The sequence below is a fragment of the Phyllobates terribilis genome, unplaced genomic scaffold (genome assembly GCF_046119375.1).
Source record: "Phyllobates terribilis strain yellow unplaced genomic scaffold, ASM4611937v1 Scaffold_7__3_contigs__length_470593459, whole genome shotgun sequence".
Taxonomy (NCBI): Eukaryota; Metazoa; Chordata; class Amphibia; order Anura; family Dendrobatidae; genus Phyllobates; species Phyllobates terribilis.
The window spans coordinates 113,505,048-113,532,333 of NW_027362767.1; the positions used below are offsets into that span (position 1 = coordinate 113,505,048).

At 42.2% G+C, this 27,286-nt stretch overlaps 1 protein-coding gene across 1 annotated transcript in view; it reads right to left on the bottom strand.

Moving 5' to 3' along the window:
* LOC141152924 (piRNA biogenesis protein EXD1-like) overlaps positions 1 to 26,957 on the bottom strand; it is a 105,831-nt gene extending 78,874 nt beyond the window's left edge. The window contains exons 1-5 of the mRNA XM_073637564.1: positions 26,816 to 26,957; positions 24,591 to 24,659; positions 22,182 to 22,236; positions 17,464 to 17,579; positions 9,113 to 9,171 (exon numbers count right to left, since the gene is read on the bottom strand). Coding sequence (XP_073493665.1) covers positions 9,113 to 9,171; positions 17,464 to 17,579; positions 22,182 to 22,236; positions 24,591 to 24,659; positions 26,816 to 26,948 — 432 coding nt within the window. The 5' untranslated portion in view covers positions 26,949 to 26,957. The remainder of the gene's footprint in view (positions 1 to 9,112; positions 9,172 to 17,463; positions 17,580 to 22,181; positions 22,237 to 24,590; positions 24,660 to 26,815) is intronic.
* Positions 26,958 to 27,286: the final 329 nt, after the last annotated feature.

Consider the following 27,286-nt stretch of genomic DNA (forward strand, 5'->3'; position numbering starts at 1 on the left):
GGACACATTTTTAGTGGCAGGATCAGCCAAGGAACAATATGCATAATTTTCCATAGCAGTATGCCCCTCCGGTGAGCGGTAAGTACAAAATAACAGACCGCAGCTATGTCTTGTGTGGTCTCTAAAGAAAGGTAAATTCATAATGGAAAATTTGGCATCACTTGCAAGCTTCAGTGATCAACCAGCGAGAAGTTAATCCAGAAGTTAAGAGATTCTAATAAAAATATGAAGGCTGGAGCCCTTCAACATAAAAGACCCAGCCGAAGGTGGGTCAGCACTCATGTTGGAAGTACATATTTATGTGTAAAACGGGTCACGTTCGCTTAAAGGGCATAGGAGCGCTTCGCTCCAGCTATACTGAATCGTCTCTGCAGTCTTTATAGTAAGTTTCTTTTGTTAACTCCTATTTTGTGTAACTGTATATTCTCTACTGTATTGTCTCCATTTGTAAAACCTTTGTATATTTTTCATAAACACTGCCTCCATTTTGGATTAAATATAAAATTTAAATAGTTCTGTTCCTTTTGCTCCTGTGGACTATGAGGTTAAAATAGAATTCTTTTGTCCACAATGATCATAAGGTATATGTGTGGGAAAAAAAGGGCACAGAATTTCAGGAAAAGAACATCTTGCCAACCATTAAACATGGGGGTGGATCAATCATGGTTTGGGGTTGAGTTGCAGCTAATGGCACGGGGAACATTTCACAGGTAAAGGGTAGAATGGATTCAATTACATTTCAACAAATTCTTGATGCAAACATAACACCATCTGCAAAAAAAGCTGAAGTTGAAAAGAGGATGGCTTCTACAAATGGATAATGATCCTAAACACACGTCAAAATCCACAATAGACTACCTCAAAAGGCGCAAGCTGAAGGTTTTACAATGGCCCTCACAGTGCCCTGATCTGAACATCATTGAAAATCTGTGGCCAGGCCTCAAAAAAGCAGTGCATACAAGATGGCCCAGGAATCTCACAGAAATGGAAGAATTTTCCATGGAAGAATGTATGAAAATCCCTCAAACAAGAATTGAAAGACTCTTGTCTGGCTATAAAAAGTGTTTACCAGCTGACATACTTGCAAAAGGGGGTGCTACTAGGTACCAACCATGCAGGGTGCCCAAACTTTTGCATTGACCCATTTTCCTTTTTGCAATTATTATAATGTAAAAAATGACAACATATACAGTAGAGACCAAAAGTTTGGACACACCTTCTCATTTAAAGATTTTTCTGTATTTTCATGACTATGAAAATTGTACATTCACACTGAAGGCATCAAAACTATGAATTAACACATGTTTTTTTTCTTGCCATAATACAAATTCTAACAGTCTATTCAGTAGGACTATCAGCTGTGTATCCACCAGACTTCTGCACAACACAACTGATGACCCCAACCCCATTTATAAGGCAAGAAATCCCACTTATTAAACCTGACAGGGCACACCTGTGAAGTGAAAACCATTTCCGGTGACTACCTCTTGAAGCTCATCAAGAGAATGCCAAGAGTGTGCAAAGCAGTCATCAAAGCAAAAGGTGGCTACTTTGAAGAACCTAGAATATAAGACATATTTTCAGTTGTTTCACACTTTTTTGTTAAGTATATAATTCCACATGTGTTAATTCATAGTTTTGATGCCTTCAGTGTGAATGTACAATTTTCAAAGTCATGAAAATACAGAAAAATCTTTAAATGAGAAGGTGTGTCCAAACTTTTGGTCTGTACTGTATATATCCTTTTTCTCCTTTCTCTCTTTCCTTTCAGGGCTGAATATTATGCTTTTAATAATGTAACATAATTTCTCGTCTGAGATTAAGCCCTGATGGAGCATATGTGTTCAGAGAAAATATCCAGAAAGCTTCTTTGTTGCGGACCGCATCAGTATGACTACTGCCTCTAATATATTTCGGTATTTGTTCTATCGCGTATACACGCAGACCAATTACTGCGATTATGACATTCCACAAATTGTTTTGAGATATTAGAGATGCTCCTATCTGTGGGCTCTTCAATGTCATGAAGGTGCTCCCTGATTCTAAATTCGAGCTTACGGATAGTTGAACCAACATATTTGAGGTTACAGATTGTGCATTCTGAAACAAACTACGTGATCACTATTGCAGTTTAAGAAGCTTTTTATACTGAATTTTTCACTCTGATCGTAATTGTAAAAATGATTGGTTTTAAACGACACTGTGCAGGTTTTGCACTGAGTTTGTCCTCACTTAAAATAACCCTTTAATGACAACCATGTTTGAGATGTGGGTTTTTTGTGATGGTTTACATGCAAACTAGGTGATAATACATTTCCTAGCGTTTTTTGCTTTCCTTGGTACTATTCTCACTTCATCTTTTAAGATGTTTGTAATGACGGGATCATCTTGCAAAATGTGTAGATTGCGTCGCACTATCTGGGAAATGGACCTAAAATGCGGACTATGGGTAAGAACCAAAACTGGCAAGCTGTTTTTTTTATTTGATTTCATCCTAGTTTTATTAATGAAGTCCGTCCTATTCCTAGTGTTTGCAATCTGTTGTGCCAAGTTTAAGCTCCAATTGGGATAGTGTCGATCAGAAAGGCGCTGTCTGATAGTCCTGGAGTCTATGTCAAAGCTGGCACTGGAGCAGCAATTCCGCTTAGCGCTAATAAAGTCACCCACAGGAACAGCTTTGGTAACATGAAAATGGTGGAATGAACGAGCACCCAAAATTGTATTACCTGCTGAAGGTTTTCTGTAGGTTTTAGTTACAATTGTGCAATTATTGACACCAATAAGTTCCAAATCCAGGAATACCATTTTTTCACCATGATGACTATGTGTGTAAAATGCAAGTTAAACTGATTGTCATTAAGGTAAGAGATGAAATTTGGAATCTCTGATACCGCCCCCTCCCAGACAATGATCATATCATCTATATACCTAGCATATAGTTTTATTGAAGATGAGAATGGATTATGGACAATATACATAAAACACTCTTCACACCATGCCATAGTCAAATTGGCTACGAATGGTGAGAATTTGGCTCCCATCGCCACTCCGCTAATTTGCAAAAAGAACTTTCCATTAAACATAAAATAATTATGGCGGAGTAGAAATAAGAGCACATTTTCTATATACTCTTTAAGTTCAGGTGTGTAAGAACTGTACCTGTATAGGTGGTATTGGACAGCCATGATAGCTATGTGTTGGGGAATGCTGGTGTAAAGAGAAGAAACATCACAAGAAACCCAGGTGTATCTGTGGGACCATTTGAAATCTTGAAACATATGCAAAACATCACGAGAATCCTATAAAAACCCTGGTATTCTTTGTACCAATGATTGTAAGGCACTATCTAGCCATGCGCCCAAATGCTCATTTAATGAGCCTATTCCTGACACTATTGGTCTTACAGAAATAGGTGATAACGATTTATGTGTTTTAGGTAGCGCATGGATGATAGGAATAATGGGTGATGTTACCTCAAGGAATTCCGTTTCTTTTTTTGTCAGTATACCCAAAGAAAAACCTTCATCAATTACTTTTTTAGTTTTTTCGGCGAAAAATAAAGTAGTGGTAAGGTTCCTAAAAGCACAGTGGCCTCCATAATCCTTAAATGGAAGAAGTTTGGGACCACCAGAAGTCTTCCTAGACCTGGCTGTCCGGCGAAACTGAGCAGTCGTGGGAGAAAAGCCTTGTTGAGAGAGGTAAAGAAGAACCCCAAGATCACTGTGGCTGAGCTCCAGAGATGCAGTAGGGAGATGGGAGAAAGTTCCACAAAGTCAACTATCACTGCAGCCCTCCACCAGTCGGGACTTTATAAAACAGTGGCCACACAGAAGCCTCTCCTCAGTGCAAGACATATGAAAGCCTGCATAGAGTTTGCTCAAAAACACATGAAGGACTCCCAGACTATGAGAAATAAGATTCTCTGGTCTGATGAGACAAAGATAGAACTTTTTAGAATTTACCAAATGGCTGCAATGAAACAAAGTGAAAAATTTAAAGGGGTCTGAATACTTTCCGTACTCATTGTACATCGGTGAGAAAATACAGATAGTCATACTACACAAAAGTTATTTAACATTTACCATTTCGCTACCGTACTTTATGGCAGCATCATTTTTCAAATATATTTTATTTTGTTTTGTTAAGGTCTTAGAAGCGTTAAAAGTTTAGCAGCAATTTTTTTTTAAGAAAACTTCCAAAATCTATTTGTTTACAAACAAATTCTGTTTCAGAGTGACTTTAAGGGGCCTATATAATAGAAAACTGTCAAAAAGTGATACAATTTGAAAAACGGCACCCCTTGAAGTATTCAAAATTGCTGTCAGGAAGTTTGTTAACCCTTCAGGAGCTACACAGCAATTAACACAAAGTGAAATGAAAAATTTAATTTTTTTCCACTATTTTGTTTCAGGTCCAAATTTTGATAGGATTATAATAGGAGAAAGTGGTGACAGTTTATTACACAATTACTCCCACATGTGCCCATACCCCACACTGTTTGGGCACATGGAGAGGCTTAGAAGAAAAGGAGTACTATTTGACTTTTGATTGGAATATATAGCAGACTCCATGTTGCATTTCCAGAGCCTCTGAGGTGCCATAAACTAAAATCCTCAAATTAATCTAGGGATGTAGTGAGCATTTTTAACACAAAAATACTTTACAGAATTTGACAAAATTGGGCTGTGAAAATGAAAAGCTACGCATTTCTCACTAAAATATTGCTTTAGCCTCTAAGTTTTCATTTGTGTAATGGGTAATAGAAAAGGTAGACCTCACAATTTGTTATGCTATTTATGCCAAACGTGGCAAAACCCCTATATGTGGTTCTGCACTACTGTTTGTGCACACAGAGGGCTTGGAACGGAAGGAGCTCACTATCGCTTTTGGAATCTAGATTTTGTTGTTCTAAGCTTACAGGCACCATTTACAGAGCTCCTAAAGTGCCAAAACAGCTGAAAAAAAAACAGAAGTAACCTAATCTTGGAAATTATACATCTCTTTGAATCCATCGACAATCCCAATGATTAATTGAGCCCCACAGCAAGGATTGTGTTTGCACTAGGCACAACAGATCACGGGATTTTATTTGAGAGAATCATGTTGCTTTTTCAGACCTTTTGAACTACCTGAGATGTGGAAACGCCCTAAATTTCCCTTGTCAGATGGATCAGAGTGTGATTTTTTTTTGTGGGATGAGCGGACATTTTTATTGCCAACATTTTGGAGGTACATTAAGGTTTTTTTTTTAATCACATTTATCCTGCGCTCTACGCTGAGCACTTATGCCAGGATTTCTGCCCGAAATATCCAAAAGAAGCGATTCAGGAAAAACCCCAGACGGAGCCACTCACTAATGAGGCAGATGAAACGCTTCTCACTCCGTCTGGCCTTCGTTCTGGCAGTGTACAGTCTTTTTAGAGTTTTGTGTGGCAAGAGGATGCCTAAGAAGACTAACACCATCGGAACCGAGGCCAGATAGAGTCCGAAGTGACTTCCATATGCAGCCTCTTGTAACAACTGAAGATTGGGGTGCTGGGTGGTGGACCTTCCTTGATCTGATAGAGACCTATCCTACTGATAATTAAGATATACAGTTAGGTCCATATATATTTGGACAGAGACAACATTTTTCTAATTTTGGTTCTAGACATTACCACAATGAATTTTAAACAAAACAATTCAGATGCAGTTGAAGTTCAGACGTTCAGCTTTCATTTGAGGGTATCCACATTAAAATTGGATGAAGGGTTTAGGAGTTTCAGCTCCTTAACATGTGCCACCCTGTTTTTAAAGGGACCAAAAGTAATTGGACAATTGACTCCAAGGCTATTTCATGGACAGGTGTGGGCAATCCCTTCGTTATGTCATTCTCAATTAAGCAGATAAAAGGCCTGGAGTTGATTTGAGGTGTGGTGCTTGCATTTGGAAGGTTTTGCTGTGACGTAAACATGCGGTCAAAGGAGCTCTCCATGCAGGTGAAACAAGCCATCCTTAAGCTGCAAAAACAGAAAAAAAACATCCGAGAAATTGCTACAATATTAGGAGTGTCAAAATCTACAGTTTGGTACATCCTGAGAAAGAAAGAAAGCACTGGTGAACTCATCAATGCAAAAAGACCTGGGCGCCCACAGAAGACAACAGTGGTGGATGATCGCAGAATAATCTCCATGGTGAAGAGAAACCCCTTCACAACAGCCAACCAAGTGAACAACACTTTCCAGGAGGTAGGCGTATCAATATCCAAATCTACCATAAAGAGAAGACTGCATGAAAGTAAATACAGAGGGTTCACTGCATGGTGCAAGCCACTCATAAGCATCAAGAAGAAAAAGGCTAGACTGGACTTTGCTAAAAAACATCTAAAAAAGCCAGCACAGTTCTGGAAGAACATTCTTTGGACAGATGAAACCAAGATCAACCTCTACTAGAATGCTGGAAAGAGAAAAGTATGGCGAAGGAATGGTACAGCTCATGATCCAAAGCATACCACATCATCTGTAAAACACAGCGGAGGCAGTGTGATGGCTTGGGCATGCATGGCGGCCAGTGGCACTGGGTCACTAGTGTTTATTGATGATATAACACAGGACAGAAGCAGCCGAATGAATTCTGATGTATTCAGAGCCATACCGTGTGCTCAGATCCAGCCAAATGCAGCCAAACTGATTGGTCGTCGTTTCATACTACAGATGGACAATGACCCAAAACATAAAGCCAAAGCAACCCATGAGTTTATTAAAGCAAAAAAGTGGAATATTCTTGAATGGCCAAGTCAGTCACCTGATCTCAACCCAATTGAGCATGCATTTCACTTGTTAAAGACTAAACTTCAGACAGAAAGGCCCAAAAACAAACAGCAACTGAAAACCACCGCAGTGAAGGCCTGGCAGAGCATCAAAAAGGAGGAAACCCAGCGTCTGGTGATGTCCATGAGTTCAAGACTTCAGAAAGTCATTGCAAACAAAGGGTTTTCAACCAAGTACTAGAAATTAACATTTTATTTACAATTATTTAATCTGTCCAATTACTTTTGGTCCCTTTAAAAACAGGGTGGCACATGTTAAGGAGCTGAAACTCCTAAACCCTTCATCCAATTTTAATGTGGATACCCTCAAATGAAAGCTGAAAGTCTGAACTTCAACTGCATCTGAATTGTTTTGTTTAAAATTCATTGTGGTAATGTCTAGAACCAAAATTAGAAAAATGTTGTCTCTGTCCAAATATATATGGACCTAACTGTATATTTTGTCTGGACAACCCCAAATTTGCATGTTGTTGTCCTGAGGAAGGAGTCAGTTTTGACTTTGAAACTCGTGGACAATCAACCACTTAAATTTATCTCGTCTTCGGATCTTTTTTGGAATCAGCAGCGTAATTGAAGTCCACAATTCCTGGCTTTATAGTACAATTTATACTTATCTGTGGATGATGCCAACTATGCAATATTAGTGCCTGTGTCACACACAACCCTATCAGGTGAGCACATTGCCATTGTTCATCAACCTTATACACTTAGATAAGATAATTCTGCTTGGCTTTAGCAGTCCTTCTATTACATATACTGGCAATCATGTGATACTATATTTCCTATCCCATAAACACAAAACCAGCTAAAGGAACAGCATCTCTAACACGCTGCTTTGGCAACCTGCCTGTGGTTTCAACCATTAATAGTGATTATTTTATTTATGTAGCACTAACATATTCAGCTGCACCTTACACATCAGAGGACGTACAGACAATATCAGACATTACAGAGTAAGACATAATTCAGCAATTAAGGATTAAGGGCCCTACTCATAAGCTCACATTTGATAAGGAAATAGGCGTGAAACAAAAGGTAAAAAGTGCTTGCTTTCTATGGTCCAGTCATCAGTATAATAAATAAATTGGGGTTTTCAAATAACGATGCATGAACCAGTCACCAGACAAGTATAAGTCCAGATATAAATTGCATGGAGAGTGGGGACAGATGTTTTTTAGAAGATGCCTTAAACGGTGACACTGGGAATTAAGCAGATTGTCTAGGGTAGTGCATTCCAGAGATCTGGTGCAGCATGAGAAAATTCTTGCAGATAGAAGTGGAAGATTTGGATTATAGAGTACATTAGTCTTTGATGATTAGCAGAATGAAGGGCATGGGTAGGGTGGTACTGAAAGATAAATCTGCTGATAGCTTGTCCAATAGGGCAGTGTAGATAATAAAAAAAAAGAGGAGGGGACCTACGAATAAACGCTGAGAAACACCACATCGGTGAAACACAAACTGAGCTAGGATCAAAAGACTCAGCCAACCACCGAGTATCTCAACGTGATAAAACTGCTTCATATATGCCGATGGAGCTCCATTGAGGAGACCAAACAGTCAGGACCAGTATTTGGATCCTAGCACGGTTCGTGTGTAATGTCATACCGGCATAAGGGGAAGAGGAAGAAGAGCCAGCAAATAAAACACTGAAAGAGACGTCAGAGAGAAAGGAAGACGACCAAGAGAGCGGTATCCTCGAGACCGATAGAGAGGAGCATAGTGAATAGGAGTTGGTGAGCCACAGTGTGTAAAGAATGGAAACCGGATGGTAAAGGGTCAAGAAGAGTTATCAGAGCGATAGCAGTCTAGACAAGAGTAGACCAAGCGATCCATGCGTTTAGAGACAGGTCTGTAGCTATCATTGCACTTCTGTTGAGGGATGTTAGTTTTTTAGTAAAGCATATATGACAGCGTATTTGAAAAAGAAGGGAGAGAAACCAGATGAAAGAGAGAAGTTAAACATTACAGGTGATGCCATAATGCCATATACATATAAAGGGACTCTGATGGAATAGGGTCACTGGTGCGGGTAGTAGGGTAAGTAGCAAGGAGCCTGGTAACTTCTACTGTTACTGGTTCAAAGGTGAAAAGTGAATTAAAAGTGCAAGAGTGAAGAAGATCCATAATATTAGGGGTTTGGGAAATTACTTACTGTTGGTTATTGTTTGTTTTTTTTAAATAAGTGGCAAGATCATATTTTTATGGAACATATGATTATACACTAAGCTAACTACCTAGTTTATGGCTTTTTGAATCCACTAATAACTTCTTAAAAAAAATTACCAATATATATTTACTTACTGCTGGTCCAAACATTGGTTGGAACTGGTCTATCAGAATATAATTTAGGTCTTCGTCACCTGCAATTAAAAAAAAAAAAATACTTGCTTTTAAATATCATTTCATTAAAAGGGTTGTCCGCTTTCACCCCTTTCAACAAATAGAAAACATGTGACGCATTATGAAATATCTGATAAATAAGACCCAGTACTGAGGAGCAGCAAGATCCTACATCAGACAAGAATGGGACAACGTTCCTCTCCCAAAGCTCCAGCAATTGTCTCCTCACTTCCCAGAAATTTACAGACTGTTGTAGGAAGGGGGATGATACACAATGGTAGACATGGCCCAACTTTTTTGAGATGTGTTGCTGTCGCCAATTTCGAAATTAATTAATTTTTTCAAAAGAAATGGAAAAAATTTCAAACTTTCACCTTCTGATCTGTGTTTTATGTCCCATTGGAAATAATTTATCCTTTGGAAACATCATACGAAGAGAGAAAATCACTAGAGAACGACATCATGGTCAGAAAATGAGAAGGAACAAGGTGAAGAGGAAAAACAGGAGACCGATGGCTTGATACGGTCAAGAAAACGATGGAGAAGACCCTGGTGGACCTATTTAGGCTTGCACAAGATCGATCTTTCTACAGATGGTGCATCCACCAAGTCGCCATGGCTCGAGATTGAGGTGAAGGCCGTTAAATTCATTAAAATAAGATTTACAAACTATTGCATTCTTGTTTTTTTTTTGTAACTTTTCACACAGCATCCCAAATTTTTGGGAATTGGAGCTGGAATTGGATTCCATACTTGTCACATCAGCATGTGAGGGTGTGGGGGGGTTCGTTTGGTGACAGAGGGAGCCCTTTGCCTCTTCAAAAATCGTTATATGCTGGACTAATGGCATGCAAGGAGTTAAACAGCCTGGGCTGCACATCCCCATATCAGCTCCAGTTCCTGCTACATATCCACATTGTGCATTATGCCAAAAAAGGATCAGTGTTTGGTCAGTAGGTCCGTTTTTACCAGCAGTGATTTTCTCATTTTTCATGAACCTATAGACTTGTATGGGTAATATCGATCCGTGACTCAGATCAAAAACTGACAGGTCTCTTATTTTTTTCTAACCAGTCGGTCTGGAAAACATGGACATGTGCACAGCCCCTGTGAAAATCGGACATCTGAATGAGGCCTTAAATTGACATGCTATCCCAAACTCAAATATGCAGCCCTTGTCAATTTACCCTACAGATATTGTTAAAAATCTCACGGCCAATGCAAATACTGAAGAATCCCACGGTTCATCCACAATTGGGGTATTGGAATGTGCTCTAGGATTCACTGCGACTATTGACGGTAAAATGGTTTTCATAGGGATAAGAATGTATTTTTAGTCTTGGTGCTCTCCATGAAAAAACTGAAATCACTCGGACCAACTTTATAGTGGCATGTAAAAGTTTGTGAACAGTTAAGCAAGTTGACGATGAAATGATCTCTAAAAGCCCTGAAGTTTAAGATGACACATTTCCTTTTCTTATTGTCATTTTTTACATTTTAAAAATAACAAAAAGGAAAATGGGCCAATGCAAAAGTTTGGGCACCCTTACAGATGTGTGTGCTCAGATAACTTTGACCAAGGTTTCAGACCTTAATTAGCCTGTTAGATTTAAGACTTGTTCACGATCACCATTAGGAAAGGCCAGGTGATGCAAATGTCCCAGCTTTATAAAAACCCAGCCTCCTCTAACTTGGAGCAAAAAACAGCAGCCACAAGTTCTTCTAATCAGCTGCCTAGCACTCTGAAAATGAAAATGTTGGAGACCCACAAAGCAGGAGAAGGCTATAAGAGGATAGCAAAGTGTTTTCAAGTTGCCCTTTTCCTCATTTTGAAATGTCATTAAGAAATGGCAGTTATCAGGAACAGTGAAGGTCAAGATAAGGTCTGGAAGACAAAGCAAAATTTCAGTGAGAGCTGCTCGTAGGATTGCTAGAGAAGCAAATCAGAACCCCCGCTTGACTGCAAAAGACCTTCAGAAAGATTTAGGAAACTCTGGAGTTGTGGTACATTGTTCTACTGTTCAGATACACCTGCACAAATATGGCCTTCATGGAAGAGTCATTAGAAGAAAACCTCTCCTGTGTCCTCACCATAAAATTCAGCATCTGAAGTATTCAAAAGAAAATCTAAACAAGCCTGATACATTATCTAGGGGTGTACTGAGCATTTTTAACTTCTAGTTGTAAGAACAAAAATTTTTATTTTTTTCCACTAAAATACAGTGATACCCCATATGTGGTTGTACACTACTGTTCGAGCACACGGTGGGTATCAGATGGGAAGCAGCGCTACAGATTTTGGCTCCATTAGCCGAGCCATTGAGGAGCCAGAACAGCAGAAAAAAACCCAGGTGACCCCATATTGGAAACTCCACTTCCTAAGGAATTTATCTAGGGGTGCAATGAGTATTTTTAACCCATAGGTGCCCCACAGAATTTTATTACTGAGACATAAAAAAGGGAATTATTCTTACCGTTAATTCTGTTTCAAGAAGTCCCTCAGGACAGCACGATAGGAGGAAGCTTCCTTGACCTATGACGGGACAGGATCACAGAGAGGTTAAAAGGCCCGTCCCACCTCCACCCTCCAGTGTTTTTACCAATTACCACCGAAGGATGGATGCAAATGGTCTATAAGAGCCACTAGAAACTCATAAGAACCACTTTAACAGCTCCAGCTCAACCCAGAGCCATGGCGACCAGACGAACGAACGACCTGCGGGAAGACCGATCCCGAGCCAGCCCAAAGATAAAAATAAGGGAGGGAAATAAGGGTGCTGTCCTGAGGGACTACCTGGAAACAGAATTAACGGTAAGAATAATGCCCTTTTTCCAGTACGTCCCTCAGGACAGCACGAAAGGAGAAATACCAAATCAATAGCACCAGGGTGGGTACAGAAGCCTCCAGGGACTAAAGTCCTGGGCAGGAACCAGGCCAGATATCGAAAAGATCTGTACGATCAGAAGAAATATAGACAAGTAAAGAGATCTGCAAAGATAAATCACCATAACGAGTGTCTGATATATATGTGCAATGCAAACAGGAGCCCACGGACATCTACTCTCTAGATCTCTAGGCCTTAAGGGCTGGATATTATTGAAACTAATGACTATGCAGGCTGGCAGGTAACATCCCCTGCCATTACCAATGCTGGGCTCCTCATCAGAACCCCTGATAGAGAAGCGTAGATCAGGGTTCCCCAACTCCAGTCCTCAAGGCCCACCAACAGGTCATGTTTTCAGGATTTCCTTAGTATTACACAGGTGATAATTGCATCACCTGCACAGGCAATAATTCCATCACCTGTGCAATACTAAGGAAATCCTGAAAACATGACCTGTTGGTGGGCCTTGAGGACTGGAGTTGGGGAACCCTGGCGTAGATCACCCCCACTGTGGTGCCGATGTTAACGACACCGAGTCTGGGCTCTGAAATTAAGGACAGTGGCCTAAATAAATGCCCTTACCATTGGTTGTGCCATATATCATGTCATATTCACATCTGATTCATAATCCAGGACCTTGGTAAAACTCTGGGGACTGGTAAGAACCTCTTCCCACAAGAGAGTATCCTTTAGAAAATGCCTCTATACAAGTAACTATTCCAGAAATTTCATGTTGACGTTTGCATTATGTATAATTTTATTTATTTTAATATATCCAGGACCAGTTATCAAACTTGGGCTCGGCCTGGAGAAAATAAAGGCCTAAAAGGTCTTCTCAGTGATATTTGTACCTCCGGACTGCACCCGTGACAGGGATCCTCCTCTGTAGCTAGAGGAATGATAATCTCCCTCTGTGATGGGAAGAAACTATCTGCTGTGAGGCAGTGGGACTATAACGGGGACTTAACGGTAAGAACCCCAGATACAGATTCTTTATTGTAGGCGCCTGACTGCTGTAGCACTAGTGAGAGTACGGGGTCTTCTGCCATATCATGCTGTACTGTTGATTCACAACAAAAGTACAAAAAGAGGGTCGAGATACCCTCCTTGATAAACATAAAATATTATAGACTATGGGACTAGAATCTTTAACAGGAGGATGATCTAGGAAACTAGACCAATCGCCGTATGGGGAGTCGGGAAGGATTCTTTCCCCCAACATGATTAGCATCTATCTCGTGGGTTTCTCTACTCCCCGGAACAGTAGTATGTCATTTTATAGGATAAACTCAATAGACATGGGTGTCCTTTCCACCACAACTTCAGTACTTAAAGGCAGTAGATGAATTGAGATCCCTGTTCCAAACAAAATACTAGGCCAATCAGATCATAGTTGTTCCTCTGGCTAAGCCCAGATGCAAAGATTGAGGCAAAGGAAGCTGGATCTGGGTCCAGAAATATGAAGACTTTATAACCAGAATCGAGGCCAGAGGCAAAGTGTGAAAAGGTGGGCTGCAGACACAAGGTACGAGGCACGATGCCAGCGTCCCGGGGCATAAGCCATAGGCACAAAGCCACAGGCACAGAGGCCCTATAAAGTACAATGAGGCACTATAAGGCATACTGATGCAGAGAGGTACAATGATGTACCACAAGGCACACTGATGCACAATGATGTACCACAAGGCACTATGAGGTATGCTGAGGTACCATGAGGCACTATGCAGCGCCATGAGGCACTATGATGTACCATGAGGCACCTTGAGGCACCATGGGGTACCATGAGGCACTATGCAGCGCCATGAGGCACTATGATGTACCATGAGGCACCATGGGGTACCATGAGGCACTAAGAGGTAGAGAGGCACTAAGAGGCACAGACTAGAGCTGTGTTTGAAGGCGCTAGACAAGAGACTAGACTCCGTTTCAAGAGTAATTCATCTGAACTCCGAATAAACTGAGTAGTACACCTCAATTGTCAGACTAGTCCCACCTGAAGGAGCCACTTTAATGAGGAGCAGCTGGAGGGCAGACTTCATGGAGATAATGTGTCCTTTAGACGGATACTGGTGTGCAGACAATAGTGAAGCATGTGTTTATTCCACCATACATAGAGACAAACATGCTTGGCATAAGTCAAACTGTGAAGCCCAATAATGAGGCCCTGTGCAGCCATGACATGCGACTAACTGAAGTCAAACTTTAGCACATGGGGCTCTAAGCCCAGCTTTGGCATAAGGCATGAAGCTAGTTATCACCCAGAAGCCTAGCCCATCTACCGTACACTTACCTGTGCTGGTTCCACACCCATTAGAAGAACAGGGGGAGCTGGTAATGCCGAGAGCCCATCATGGAGGGAAGCGGCGTCACACTGGGAATGATGCACAGGCTGGCTGCTGGCTGAGGGACCTCAGCCCAGAAAGGGGTCGGCCCCGAAATGCTTGACAGAGGGAAAGGAAGGCCAAGACCCCCCAATCCCGCTGAGTCCGTAGAAGGAAGCTTCACCTTGGAGCACATGCAGCTTGATGCCGAGAGTCCTTCACTGAGGGAAGCGGTGAAGCCAGGAGGCACTGCTCTACTGACCTGGCTGAGGGACCCCCGCCCAGTGAGGCATCAGCCCGAAGCCTCTTCACAGAGGGAAGGAAGGAGATTGATCCCCCTGACCTCCCAGGTAATCTTCGCTCTGATGCGCACTCCTCTCCTGCATCTGTCCTGCAAAGGATAGGAAAAAACACTGGAGGGTGGAGGTGGGACGGGCCTTTTAACCTCTCTGTGATCCTGTCCCGTCATAGGTCAAGGAAGGACTACCTCCATGTGTGCTGTCCTGGGGGACGTACTGGAAAACATGACATTTTTGTGGCAAGAATGTAATTTTTGTATTTGCTGAAAACTTGTCAGTTTTGTACACAAGGGTAAATAAGTGAAACTGGACCACATCATTTATTAGTCAATTTCCCCCGATGGAACAGAAGCACCAGCCAGAAAACCCCATTCTTTGCTTTTTTATACATCCACGTGGAAGGGATTATCCGGGAAGGAAAAATTATCTACACCGTACACTGGAGCGGCAGCTACCAAGTGAAGGAATCTTTATGTTACCCAAAACGATGTTTAGAGTTGTGCCTAACTGCATAACTCATAAAGGCGAGTGTGAATTTTTCTTTTTCTGCTGATGGAGCTGTATAGCGGGACGATTTTATAGGTCAGGTCATTCTGGACGCGACGATCCTAAATGTTTGCACTTTTTTTGTTTAGATAATTTTTCATAAAAACCATTTTATTTATAGGTACAATATATATTTTTTAATTATTTTGTGATTTTTTTTAATGTTTTTACAATTTATTTTTACTTTTTCCTACGATGGGACTTTCACTTCTTGCAGGCTGATCGCTTGTAAAAGCATAGGGGATGCAGGAGCTTTCCTATGCTGTACAAACTGTCAGCGCTGCACTGACAGACAAACTTGCTACATCATGCTCTGAGCTTGGTGTAGCAAGTTTGCTAGCTCTGGTGACCTGGATGTCGTCATGACTATATCGGGTCGCCATAGCAACGATCGGGCCCTTCTGTGTGCGCAAAGTTGCCTAGGCGTATCCATACTTCCAAGGTTGGTAAGCACCTAAAGACCGGACATATGGATGCGTCCAAGGTCGTGAAGGGGTTACACTTGCTTAACTGTTCACAATAGCAGTAATTTTGACCAGGGGTGCCCAAACTTTTACATGCCACTGTATTCAATACAGCTGATTGTTTTCATTACAGACCAAATGTTCGTGTGAAAAGATATTGCAGCAAGCACTAGTCCCTTCCATAGTTCAGATGAGACTTGCTTATTGAAGTCTATGGCTGGTATAGGTGCTTGTCACATGAGTACGTGTAGTGCACCATGCTGGCTTACAGTCCATCGGTCACATGGCTATCCTACACTATGCAAGTAAACTATACAAGCAAAACACCTTAATCATCAATTTACAGACAGTCCGCCTAATAGTATCTACATACAGTAGAATCCAACACTATAGTATGTGGGTGACCAATGGGCTGCTAGCCAGAATGGGGCACTACAAGTACCAGTGTAACTGGCGCCTTATTTGTCTTACAAGCATGCACCTTCTCATGGATGGGAGGGGTGCAAGTGCATTTTTGATCAGTATTTCGCACCGGTGACGACGCCATTATATATAACCGAGGCCTGAAGGGACCGCTATTTTAACCATGCATGTGACCCTTTTTCAGTGAAGTGTTGTGGATTTGTTGTCACCTCATGTCACAAGGTCCTGCTCGACTTTTTTTTCTCCCACTGGCACCTGGAATTATAGCCTAAGCCATGTATACAACAGAAGTAGTGCCGCATTCACACCACTAAGCTCTGCGCTCCAAGTACAGAGCGCGATGTAGGGACTGGCCGCGGGTCTCATGATCCCAACGCGAAAGCTAAGTAGGCATACGTGAGGCTGTCAAACTCCGCGCAGGAGACCCGCGGCCAGTCCATACATCGTGATCCAGACCACAAAACATATATACATGTGAATCCAGACTTAGGCCGTCTTCACACATCCGTGTTTCCAGTACGCCTGGGATATGTTTTTTCACGGCTAGCATTCATGCCCATTGCAATCTATGCTGTTATGCACATGTCCTGGTTTTTACATAGACCTGTCCATTGTTTTTCTAGCAGCACAGATGACAAGGGTGATTACAAGTCTATGGGTCTGTGAAAAACACGTACAGCACACGGATGACACACTGATGGTGAAAACGGACACACGGATGACACACTGATGGGGAAAACGGACACACGGATGACACACTGATGGGGAAAACGGACACACGGATGACACACTGATGGGGAAAACGGACACACGGATGACACACTGATGGGGAAAACGGACACACGGATGACACACTGATGGGGAAAACGGACACACGGATGACACACTGATGGGGAAAACGGACACACGGATGACACACTGATGGGGAAAACGGACACACGGATGACACACTGATGGGGAAAACGGACACACGGATGACACACTGATGGGGAAAACGGACACACGGATGACACACTGATGGGGAAAACGGACACACGGATGACACACTGATGGGGAAAACGGACACACGGATGACACACTGATGGGGAAAACGGACACACGGATGACACACTGATGGGGAAAACGGACACACGGATGACACACTGATGGGAAACACTGATTATACTGGTACCATTTTTTCACTGACGTGTTCTGTGCGGAGGTGTTCAGGAGGCCTGATTGAAAACTCTGACGTGAATGAAATGTCTTCTTCAAAATACTGCGTAATTGTTGCTATTTACCCTTTGTAGACATTTACAGGGATTGTTCACTACTTTGATATTGATGGACTATCCTTTAGTAGTCACTCCTATATGAATCTTTAATATAACATACCTGAATAGTTTGGGATCTGTACGTCACTTTCTTTCACATTTTGAAGAGCCGAAGCCTCAACCTTTTCAGGCATTAGGGCCGGTTTAATGTCATCTTCTGATATCACGTCACCAGTGCTGAAAAATTGTATGAAAAAGGGTTACTATGTGTTGTCAAGATTATGAATACATCAAGTTTCCGTTTTATTTTTTTAATATCACAAACTTTATAAGTAAAAAAATAGAAATCTTGCAGTTTTCACACTGGCCAGTGCAGTACTTTTTACACTAACTTGCTGTTGTAGGAAACGCGCACACACACACACACACATTAGCAGCAATGAACAGACGCTTTTGAAATGAAGCATTGAATGAGCGTGTGCAAAGGTCATTGTGCAAGTAGAGCAAGGTCAGCTGTGATGAATCTTGTGTTATCAGCTGTCTATAGAGGTGCTATAACTCACTGTAATCCTGACTCGGATGATAAGGGAGGCTGCTGAAAACTCTTCCTGAAAGGACAGGAGGAATGAGTCTAACAAAGTCAATGTGAAAACTGCTAAATTACTATTTTTAGTTTTTAATAAAGATACAAGGAACACAAAAATCTAAGTTGAACAGCGGGTTATTTTGATGAGGTCTTCCCTTTAAACCCCTTCATGTCAGTTTTGGTTTCCTCCCCTTCTTCCAAGTGTCATAACTTTTCTATTTTTTTTTTCAGTCAACATAGCAGTTTGAGGGCTTGTTTTTTGCGGGACGAATTGTAGTATTGAGTGACACCATTCAATGTACCGGAAAATAGCGAAAAAATTCCAAATGCAGTGAAATTGCAGAAAAAAAAAAAAACAAGCAATTCTGAAGTTTTTTTTTTACAGCATTCATTGTATGGTAAATCTGATCTGTCAACATGATTCTCCAGGTCGGTATGGTTATGGCAATACCAAACTTCCATAGATTTTTTTCTTATATTTATTTAAGTAGTGAAAAAAATTCAGAACTGAACAGTTGATATGTGTCGCCATTTTCCGAGCCTCTAAGGCTGTGTGCCCACGTAGCATTTTTCAAGCATATATGCTGCGGAATTTCCGCAGCGTAAACGCTTGAAAAACGCATGTATATCCGCACCCCATGGTCCCCAATGGGATTCCGCAACTTCTATGCACATGCTGCGGATTTTTCCGCAGCGTTTATGCCGCGTTCAAAAATCCGCAGCATGTCATTTAATTTTGCGTTTCCGCAAGCGGAATTGCCTTAGTCCAATGCATAAAAAACGCAAGGCAATTCCACATGTGGAAAACGCGTGATAAACGCGCGAAAAATGCGCGATAAACGCGTGTGGAATTCCGCATGCGTTTTTCCGGGAGAGGACTTGCATTTATGCAGCAGAAATTTTCTGCTTCATAAAGGCAACGTGGGCACATAGCCTACAAGTTTTTTTCCCTCCATCAATGGGGTGGTGTGCAGGCTTGTTTTCTGCTTCGCGGTCTGCAGTTTTCATTTATAGCATTTTGGAGTATATACAATATTTTGATTGCTTTTTATTGTATTTTTTTCTTTTTAGAGAAGTGTCAGTGCTCTGGGTTAAAGGTCACTTTTTCAGAAGACAACATAAAAAAAAGATACCTTGAGTTTGTGTGAGAACTAGAAGAAAAATATTTGTCAAGGAAATATTTTCATTTTCGGCATTTACATGTTGACTCCTGACACAGGCACGATAAAGCAATGTGAACAGTCATGCCATGGTCCCTGGTCTGTACCCAAAAAACTGATAAAAACAGCACTAGACACAGTGACATTTCCTTCCCTCTTCACAGCTTTATTATGGATGGATCACTTTGTTCACCTTACAGTTACTTTTGAGCCTCTGTTTTATGCCAAAAACACCCTCATAGTTTTTTGCTCTACTATAGTCATAGGTATCGGTCACTCTCACTCTTCCTAGCTGCCGCTCTACTAAGGTCATATACTTCATGGTCACTCTCACTGTTCCTAGCTGCCGCTCTACTAAGGTCATAGACTTCATGGTCACTCTCACTCTTCCTAGCTGCCGCTCTACTAAGGTCATAGACTTCATGGTCACTCTCACTCTTCCTGGCTGCCGCTCTACTAAGGTCATAGACTTCATGGTCACTCTCACTCTTCCTAGCAGACGCTCTACTAAGGTCATAGACTTCATGGTCACTCTCACTCTTCCTAGCTGCCGCTCTACTAAGGTCATATACTTCATGGTCACTCTCACTCTTCCTAGCTGCAGCTCTACTAAGGTCATATACTTCATGGTCACTCTCACTCTTCCTAGCTGCCACTCTACTAAGGTCATAGACTTCATGGTCACTCTCACTCTTCCTAGCTGCCACTTTACTAAGGTCATAGACTTCATGGTCACTCTCACTCTTCCTAGCTGCCACTCTACTAAGGTCATATACTTCATGGTCACTCTCACTCTTCCTAGCTGCTACTCTATTAAGGTCATATACTTCATGGTCACTCTCACTCTTCCGCCACTCTACTAAGGTCATAAACTTCATGGTCACTCTCACTATTTCTAGTTGCTGTACTACTAAGGTCATACACTGCCGATTTTGCAATTTTTACCACCTACAAAGAATGGAGAGATCTGTAATTTTTATCGTAGGTACACTTCACCTGTGAGAGACACAATCTAAAAAAAAAAATCCAGAAAAATCACATTGTATGATTTTTAAATAATTAAATTGCATTTTATTGCATGGAGTAAGTCTTTGATCACCTACCAACCAGCAAGAAATCTGTATCTCACAGACCTGTTGGTTTATCTTTAAGAAGCCCACCTACTCTGCACTCATTACCTGTATTAATTGCATCAGTTTGAACTCGTTACCTGTATAAAAGACACCTGTCCACACACTCAATCACACTCCAACCTCTCCACCATGGACAAAACCAAAGAGCTGTCTAATGACATCAGGGACACAATAATTGTGGTCAAGCATCATGGTGAGACGGCAAGAACTGTTGGCACAATTATTAGAAAATGGAAGAAACACAAGATGACTATCAATCTTCCTCGGTCTGGGACTCCATGTAAGATCTCGCCTCATGACAGTGCCTCAGAGAACAGCCCTCATAAATGATGCATAGACATTAAGTAGCAGACACACCTCAACAGCAACTGTCCAGAGGAGACTGTGAGAAGCAGACCAATATGGTCGAATTACTGTTAAGTATCAAGAATTAAAGGACTGTAAGCAAAAAAGAGATTTGCCAAGCAACACAAGGACTGGACCTTAGATAAGTGGAAATCTGTACTGTGGTCTGAGGAGTCAAAAGTTCACAATTTTGGAACCAACCGCCATGTCTTTGTGAGACACAGAGAGGGAGAGCGGATGGTTTGATCATGCGTGGTGCTCACCGTGAAGCATGGAGGGGGAGGCATGATGGTGTGGGGGTGCTTAGCTGGTGACATTGCAGGTAATTTATTCTAAATTCAATTCACCCTTAGCCAGCATGGTTACTACAGCATTCTGCAACGACATGTCATCATATCCAGTTTACAATTAGTGGGACCATCATTTGTCATACAACAGGACAATGATCCAACACACCTCCAGGCTATGTAATGACTTTGTGACCAAGAAGGAGAGGGATGGAGGCTGCATCAGATGACACGGTCTCCACAATCACCCAACCTCAACCTAACTGACATGGTAAGATACACGAAACACTGAATGTAGCAGCACAAACAAATAACCATATTCCGACCCACAGATGATCAGGTCCACAAAGAATCATGTGCTTACTGTATGGACCAATATAGAATGGCAGACCATTCAGTAAGACATATAACAAAGGGAGAACCACCGAATCATAGGTCAAAAAGAGAGACAAAGATAATTAATCATAAAAAACCTTCATTTAGAAGTTATGGTTAGGTGGCACTACATGCACCAGCATGACCGCACTGCAGGGACAAGCATAAACACGACAAATTCATTTATGTGACTAACGCACTCCAATCCTTATGCAGGACTCAACATAAAGAGAAAATTGTAGCAGGAAAAAGAAAAAACATGTGAATGACAGGTAACCTGATTAGATGATCATAGATTGTTCACTTAAGACCCATAGCATATGATGCACATGTGATACCCAAGTAAACCACATAATAATTCAAATGACCATTCGCGTGCACCATATGTATGGATTTTAATAACTATGTCTAGGTGTTAATACCAATGTCAAGACCATGGTATCATAACCCGTACGAAAAAAAGTTTTATACCTGCATTGTTGGTCCAGCTTTGTGGGTGGCACCGTGTGGTACAGCCCCGACGCGCGTTTTGGACAAACGTCCTTCGTCAGGGGGTGACAAAGGACGATTGGGATGAGTTGGTATGGGATGAGCTGGACCACAGAGTGAAGGCAAAACAGCCAACAAGAGCTCAGCACCTCAGGGAACTCCATCACAACTGCTGGAAGCCATTGAAGGTGACCGCCTGATAAAGCTGTAGAGTTTGCCAAAAGGAGTGTAAAGCCATAATTAGAGTTAAAGGGGGTACTTAGGTTTAACACATTATGGCTTGTTTCATATGGGTTTCTTTACTCCTTGTTTTACACGCGTGTTCCTTTGCGGTTTTGCTGCCTTCAGTCTGAATCTACTATGTGTACATTCCAATAAAAGCAAACACTGCAGGAACAGTGTGTCCAAACCTTTGACTGGTACTGTATATTTTACAAAAAAGTTTATTGGGTACAGTGTTCTACCTGTCATCAACTTGTTCTGGATCAACACGATCTGAAGGGTCTTCTTCAGTTTCCACTAAAAAAAATAAAGAACACAAGCTGAAGGTACATGTCCAACAGTCCGTGGATTTTAAAATATTACATTAAAGGCTTGGTTAAAGGAAATGTTTTAATAAACTGACTGCAAACAGCATCTTAATGGGCTATTTCCATCTTCATAGTGTAAAGCTAGTAAAAACAAGCACTTTGGCAATTTACTGCATATTAAAATATTCTTCTTTTATTTGCAGCTTGTTCCTAGGAGACCGACCACCACCTCTGTCTAGCAGCAGTGGCCCAGCAGGCGCAGTACTTATAAGCTTTTCTAATGAGCTTGTAAGCACTGTTTTAAAGCTGGCCAGGATCATTGGAGCCTGCTTTTCGCTCCTAATCCTAGTCAGCATTAGTGCAGTGCTTACAAGCTACATAGCAGCGGTAGCCGGCCAATATGCTGTTGAGAAAATTGTTAATATCTCAAGAAAGGTTAAAAAATTTTTAAATTGCAAAAAAGTTTTTGCTGCGACAGACAATTCTCATCTTGAAGATTGGAATAAGCCTTTAGAATACATGAGAAAACATGAGGTCGCATGTTGCTCGTGTTACTGTGAGCAGCCTGTGAGGCCTAAAACTGCTACCACGACCTACAGGGTCTTTTGACTTGTCTCCCATTGAGCACATCTGGGATATCATTGATGGGCAATTACTAAGGAAGCTGCCAGCAGCGGATCTTGATGATTTGCCCAAGTACATTTCTCAGATGACCATTAATAACCTCACTGATACAGTCTTGGCTCTAAGTGCCGGGATTTCTCTGTGTGTTGCTCATATTAGGTACTGAATAAAATCGAGAGGTTTTGAAAATTTTGTTAACATTTTTCCATCATTTATATGCCATGAATCCTGTGATTTCCACAATTCCATAACTTTACTACTTAATATTGCCATCATTTTATACATGTCCCTTATTTTTTTAGAATACTAGAAGGTTTAAAAGCTTAGCAGTAATTTTCACATTTTCCGAGAAATTGGGTATCTGACAGTGCCCAAGGAGCCAACATGTGGGGTTTGATGTGCGTCTTGTTTGTCTGAAGAGTAAGGGCAATTTATTGAGAGCTCTGCACCAATCAGAGGTGTAGGATCATCTGTCAGCCAATCAGTGGAGAGAAGAAGGAGATGCAGTTGAAGGCGGAGGATGACAGCGGGTGGACCCCCGGCCAAGTGGGGCCCTGACCAGAGAACCTATTGTATAATAAAGCTGTTTATTTATCATAACCCGAGTGCACTTCCTGCCCGACTTTCAACTTTTACAAGCAATGTTGACATTTTTTTCAGGAAATAAGCAAAACCTTTTGAAAAAAATAAATAGTGATTTTTCAGATTTTTATTCCTTTAAAACGCCTTTACAGCCTGGGACGTATTAGTACGCACCAGGCTGTAACCCCCGGTTCAGTGAGGGCTCCGGCGATGAGCCCGCACTGAACCGGGCACGTCAGCTGATTATTACAGCTGACATGTGCCCACAACAGCCGCGGGTGGAATTGCGATCCACCAGCGGCTGTTAACTTGTTAAATGCCGCTGTCAATCTCTGACAGCGGCATTTAACATCGCAGCGCCAGGAGCGCGTCCTTAGCCCCGCCCATCGGTGACCCCGTCACGTGATCGCGGGTCACCGATGCGCGGGCATGACAACACTGGGTCTGCAGCAGACTCCAGTGGTTGTCATGTGCTGATCGCTATGAGCTCCACCTAGTGGTCAGCGCTCATAGCACAGGAACATTTCTGCTACATAGAGGTGATCTGTTCATCACCTCTATGTAGCAGAGGCGATCAGACAAGTTCTGCTTCTAGTCTCCTAGACAGTAAGAAGGGTCATCAAGTGGGGTCGTTACCAGAAGGCCTAAGTCAAGGTCACAATAAGAAAGCAAGTGGGTGGTCAGAACATGAGCATAGATCAGAAACCAAAGAATCAAAATAGCACTACAGAAGCAGAGAACAGGGAGGTAAACCAGGTCAAGGTGAACTTTATAACTGATAGTGTGGAACAAAGATACAGAAATTAAAATAGCAACACAAACCAAAGACAGAAGTTACCCTCTGAGCTCCCTGCAGTCCACAACAAGTCGCAAAGAATACACAGAACGTCTGCATTATCACTCCATGTTAAAGGCACTAATGGCCCAGGGGTGTCCAGCGACATGAGAGAAATCTGCTTCTTTCTCTGCCAGGTGGGCAAACAGGAGGGAGGGACTCTGCCTCTAGATCCCTTCTTATATATAGAATCTTATCCGTATTATCTGTCCTCTCCTCTCTCAGGAATGTAATAATCTGTCTTCACTGAATACAGATTTTACTGAGCATTGAGAAACAGGGGGGGGGAACACACACAATACCTTTCAGAATAACGTTTCCAAAAAACAGTTTGGCTCCCGGTGAAGTCTTACCAGTGCTTAAATCCTTCACTGAAATAGAACATACAACAAATTAGTCTGAAATAAATATGATTATAATGCTAATTAGAGACTTAACAGTAATTTAATTCTCCAGAATCTATGACATCACCAGAAAAAGAGGGAGAGAAAGCCCCCAATTTTCTTGCGAACGCTCATTTCACAATAATCTTGCAGTCTGAACAGGCTGACGATCACCCAATAAACAAGCAATACCCTCATTTGTCGGGTGAAATAATCTTTTGTGCTACATGAAAGATCATAGTTTTCGACAGCGCATCTTTCTGTGTAAACAGGACTTGTGCTACCGAGAACAATGGAAGCCTATGTATAGTGGTACGCATCAGAAGTGTGGTCTGCCGGTATAGACAAGCTATTAAAGGACCACCGATCACAAACAAGTTGCTGATCGTTAAATGGACCTTTAATCTTTCCAAAAAGGTATTCTTTATGACCATGCATAGCCCTCACAAAAAAGTGCTTGGATGTAAGGAAGAGTCTTCGCTGCAGCGCCAACGGCACCCCTACACTCACCAGAATTAGTGCACACTTGTGCATCACCGGACTCCAAACTGGCAGCATTGACTAGGCCTTTAAGGGGTCACTTACGACTGGACAATCCCAGCCGACTGCACAATAATTCAGTGAGGACCCAGCTGTCAATCAGCATGACATTGGTAGTCACACCCTTTCATCAAAATAAAGTGGAAGAGAAGCCGCCGCCCTGTAGGAGCCACATCAGCAGAAGCAAAGCCGCCGCCCTGTAGGCGCCACCTCAGCAGAAGAGAAGCCGCCGCCCTGTAGGCGCCACCTCAGCAGAAGAGAAGCCGCCGCCCTGTAGGCGCCACCTCAGCAGAAGAGAAGCCGCCGCCCTGTAGGCGCCACCTCAGCAGAAGAGAAGCCGCCGCCCTGTAGGCGCCACCTCAGCAGAAGAGAAGCCGCCGCCCTGTAGGCGCCACCTCAGCAGAAGAGAAGCCGCCGCCCTGTAGGCGCCACCTCAGCAGAAGAGAAGCCGCCGCCCTGTAGGCGCCACCTCAGCAGAAGAGAAGCCGCCGCCCTGTAGGCGCCACCTCAGCAGAAGAGAAGCCGCCGCCCTGTAGGCGCCACCTCAGCAGAAGAGAAGCTGCCGCCCTGTAGGCGCCACCTCAGCAGAAGAGAAGCTGCCGCCCTGTAGGCGCCACCTCAGCAGAAGAGAAGCTGCCGCCCTGTAGGCGCCACCTCAGCAGAAGAGAAGCTGCCGCCCTGTAGGCGCCACATCAGCAGAAGAGAAGCCGCCGCCCTGTAGGCGCCACCACAGCAGAAGAGAAGCCGCCGCCCTGTAGACGCCACCTAAGCGGAAGAGAAGCCACCGCAGTGTAGATCAGGGTTGTGGAGTTGGTAAGCCAAACCTACGACCCCTCAATTTCCACGACTCCGACTCCCTCATACATGGCTCATGTTTAAGTGATAAATTTACTGTAGCACAGATTCATCTCAGCTAAAAGTCTAGACCCTTAGATCAGGAATAGGACATTTCATAACTTTACCAAATTCTTATGAAAAAAATATTACCCACAAACTGCATTGAACTACTGTACCCAATTTAGTATATATTTTAGGAGTTGCTCTATTATATACCGACTCCACCAAAATGAACAAAGACTCTGACTCGACGGCCCTGCTGTAGACGTGATGTCAGAGGAAGCGGCTGAATCGCTGGCAGGAGCGTTCTGTGATGGCTCTTGGGTGGCAGAGATCGGCGCTGGGCACAGCAGGCAACTACCTGACTGTTAGTTCATTTTTTTTTTAACCACAGCGCTGGATAAAGCCCAGGGGCGGACATATCACTGCTGATACCTGTGCAGCCGCACATGGGCCCAAGATGTAAGGAGGCCACTTCTACCTCCAAAGCAAATGCAATTTTGGATTTTAAGAGCTCTTGGGCTGCAAAGGGCCCATATATTGCTCTGTCACAGGGGCCCTTTCCTGTCTGCGTCTGCCAGTGATAAACCCATCTAACTGATGCTTTACAGATTTTGTGCCAGTTTGCTCATTCAAAATGAAATATTGACCAGTTTGTTTGGTTTTTTTTTAATCCGCAATCCTTACAGAAGAAATGTGCTTAAATTATTTCTGCACATTTCAGTATAGATCCTAGAATGACTAGATACACAAGAACATTTACTCACCTTTAACTAAAATGATGGCCCGAGCCGCATCAATATGAAACAGCTCCCCCTGAAAGCATCCATGGATAGTGGTAATCTTTATACTGGTCCCAATGAACCGGCTTAGAAAGTCTGTATCCGGGACCGGGTCCATATTGAAGCCAAAACTGAATTTCCTGCAAAGTAAAGAATTCATGGTAATTAGAATTATAAGAAATAAATAAAAAATAACTATTTGGTGTAAACTCCGCAGGCAATTTTAGAAGACGGACAGTAGTGAAATGGAAAGTTTTCCTTGCGGTAGAGATAATAGATAACATTTAGAGAAGATTTTCTAAAATACAATTATGCCAAAAAACGTTTCTTTACTCCGATTCATTCATTAATATCTATTATAAACATTACGGAGAAAAAAAAAAAAAAAATACTACGAAGCCGTTCATTTAGCACACGGAGCTAAGCCGGGCTATTTTGAGCACAGTAGCATATAAT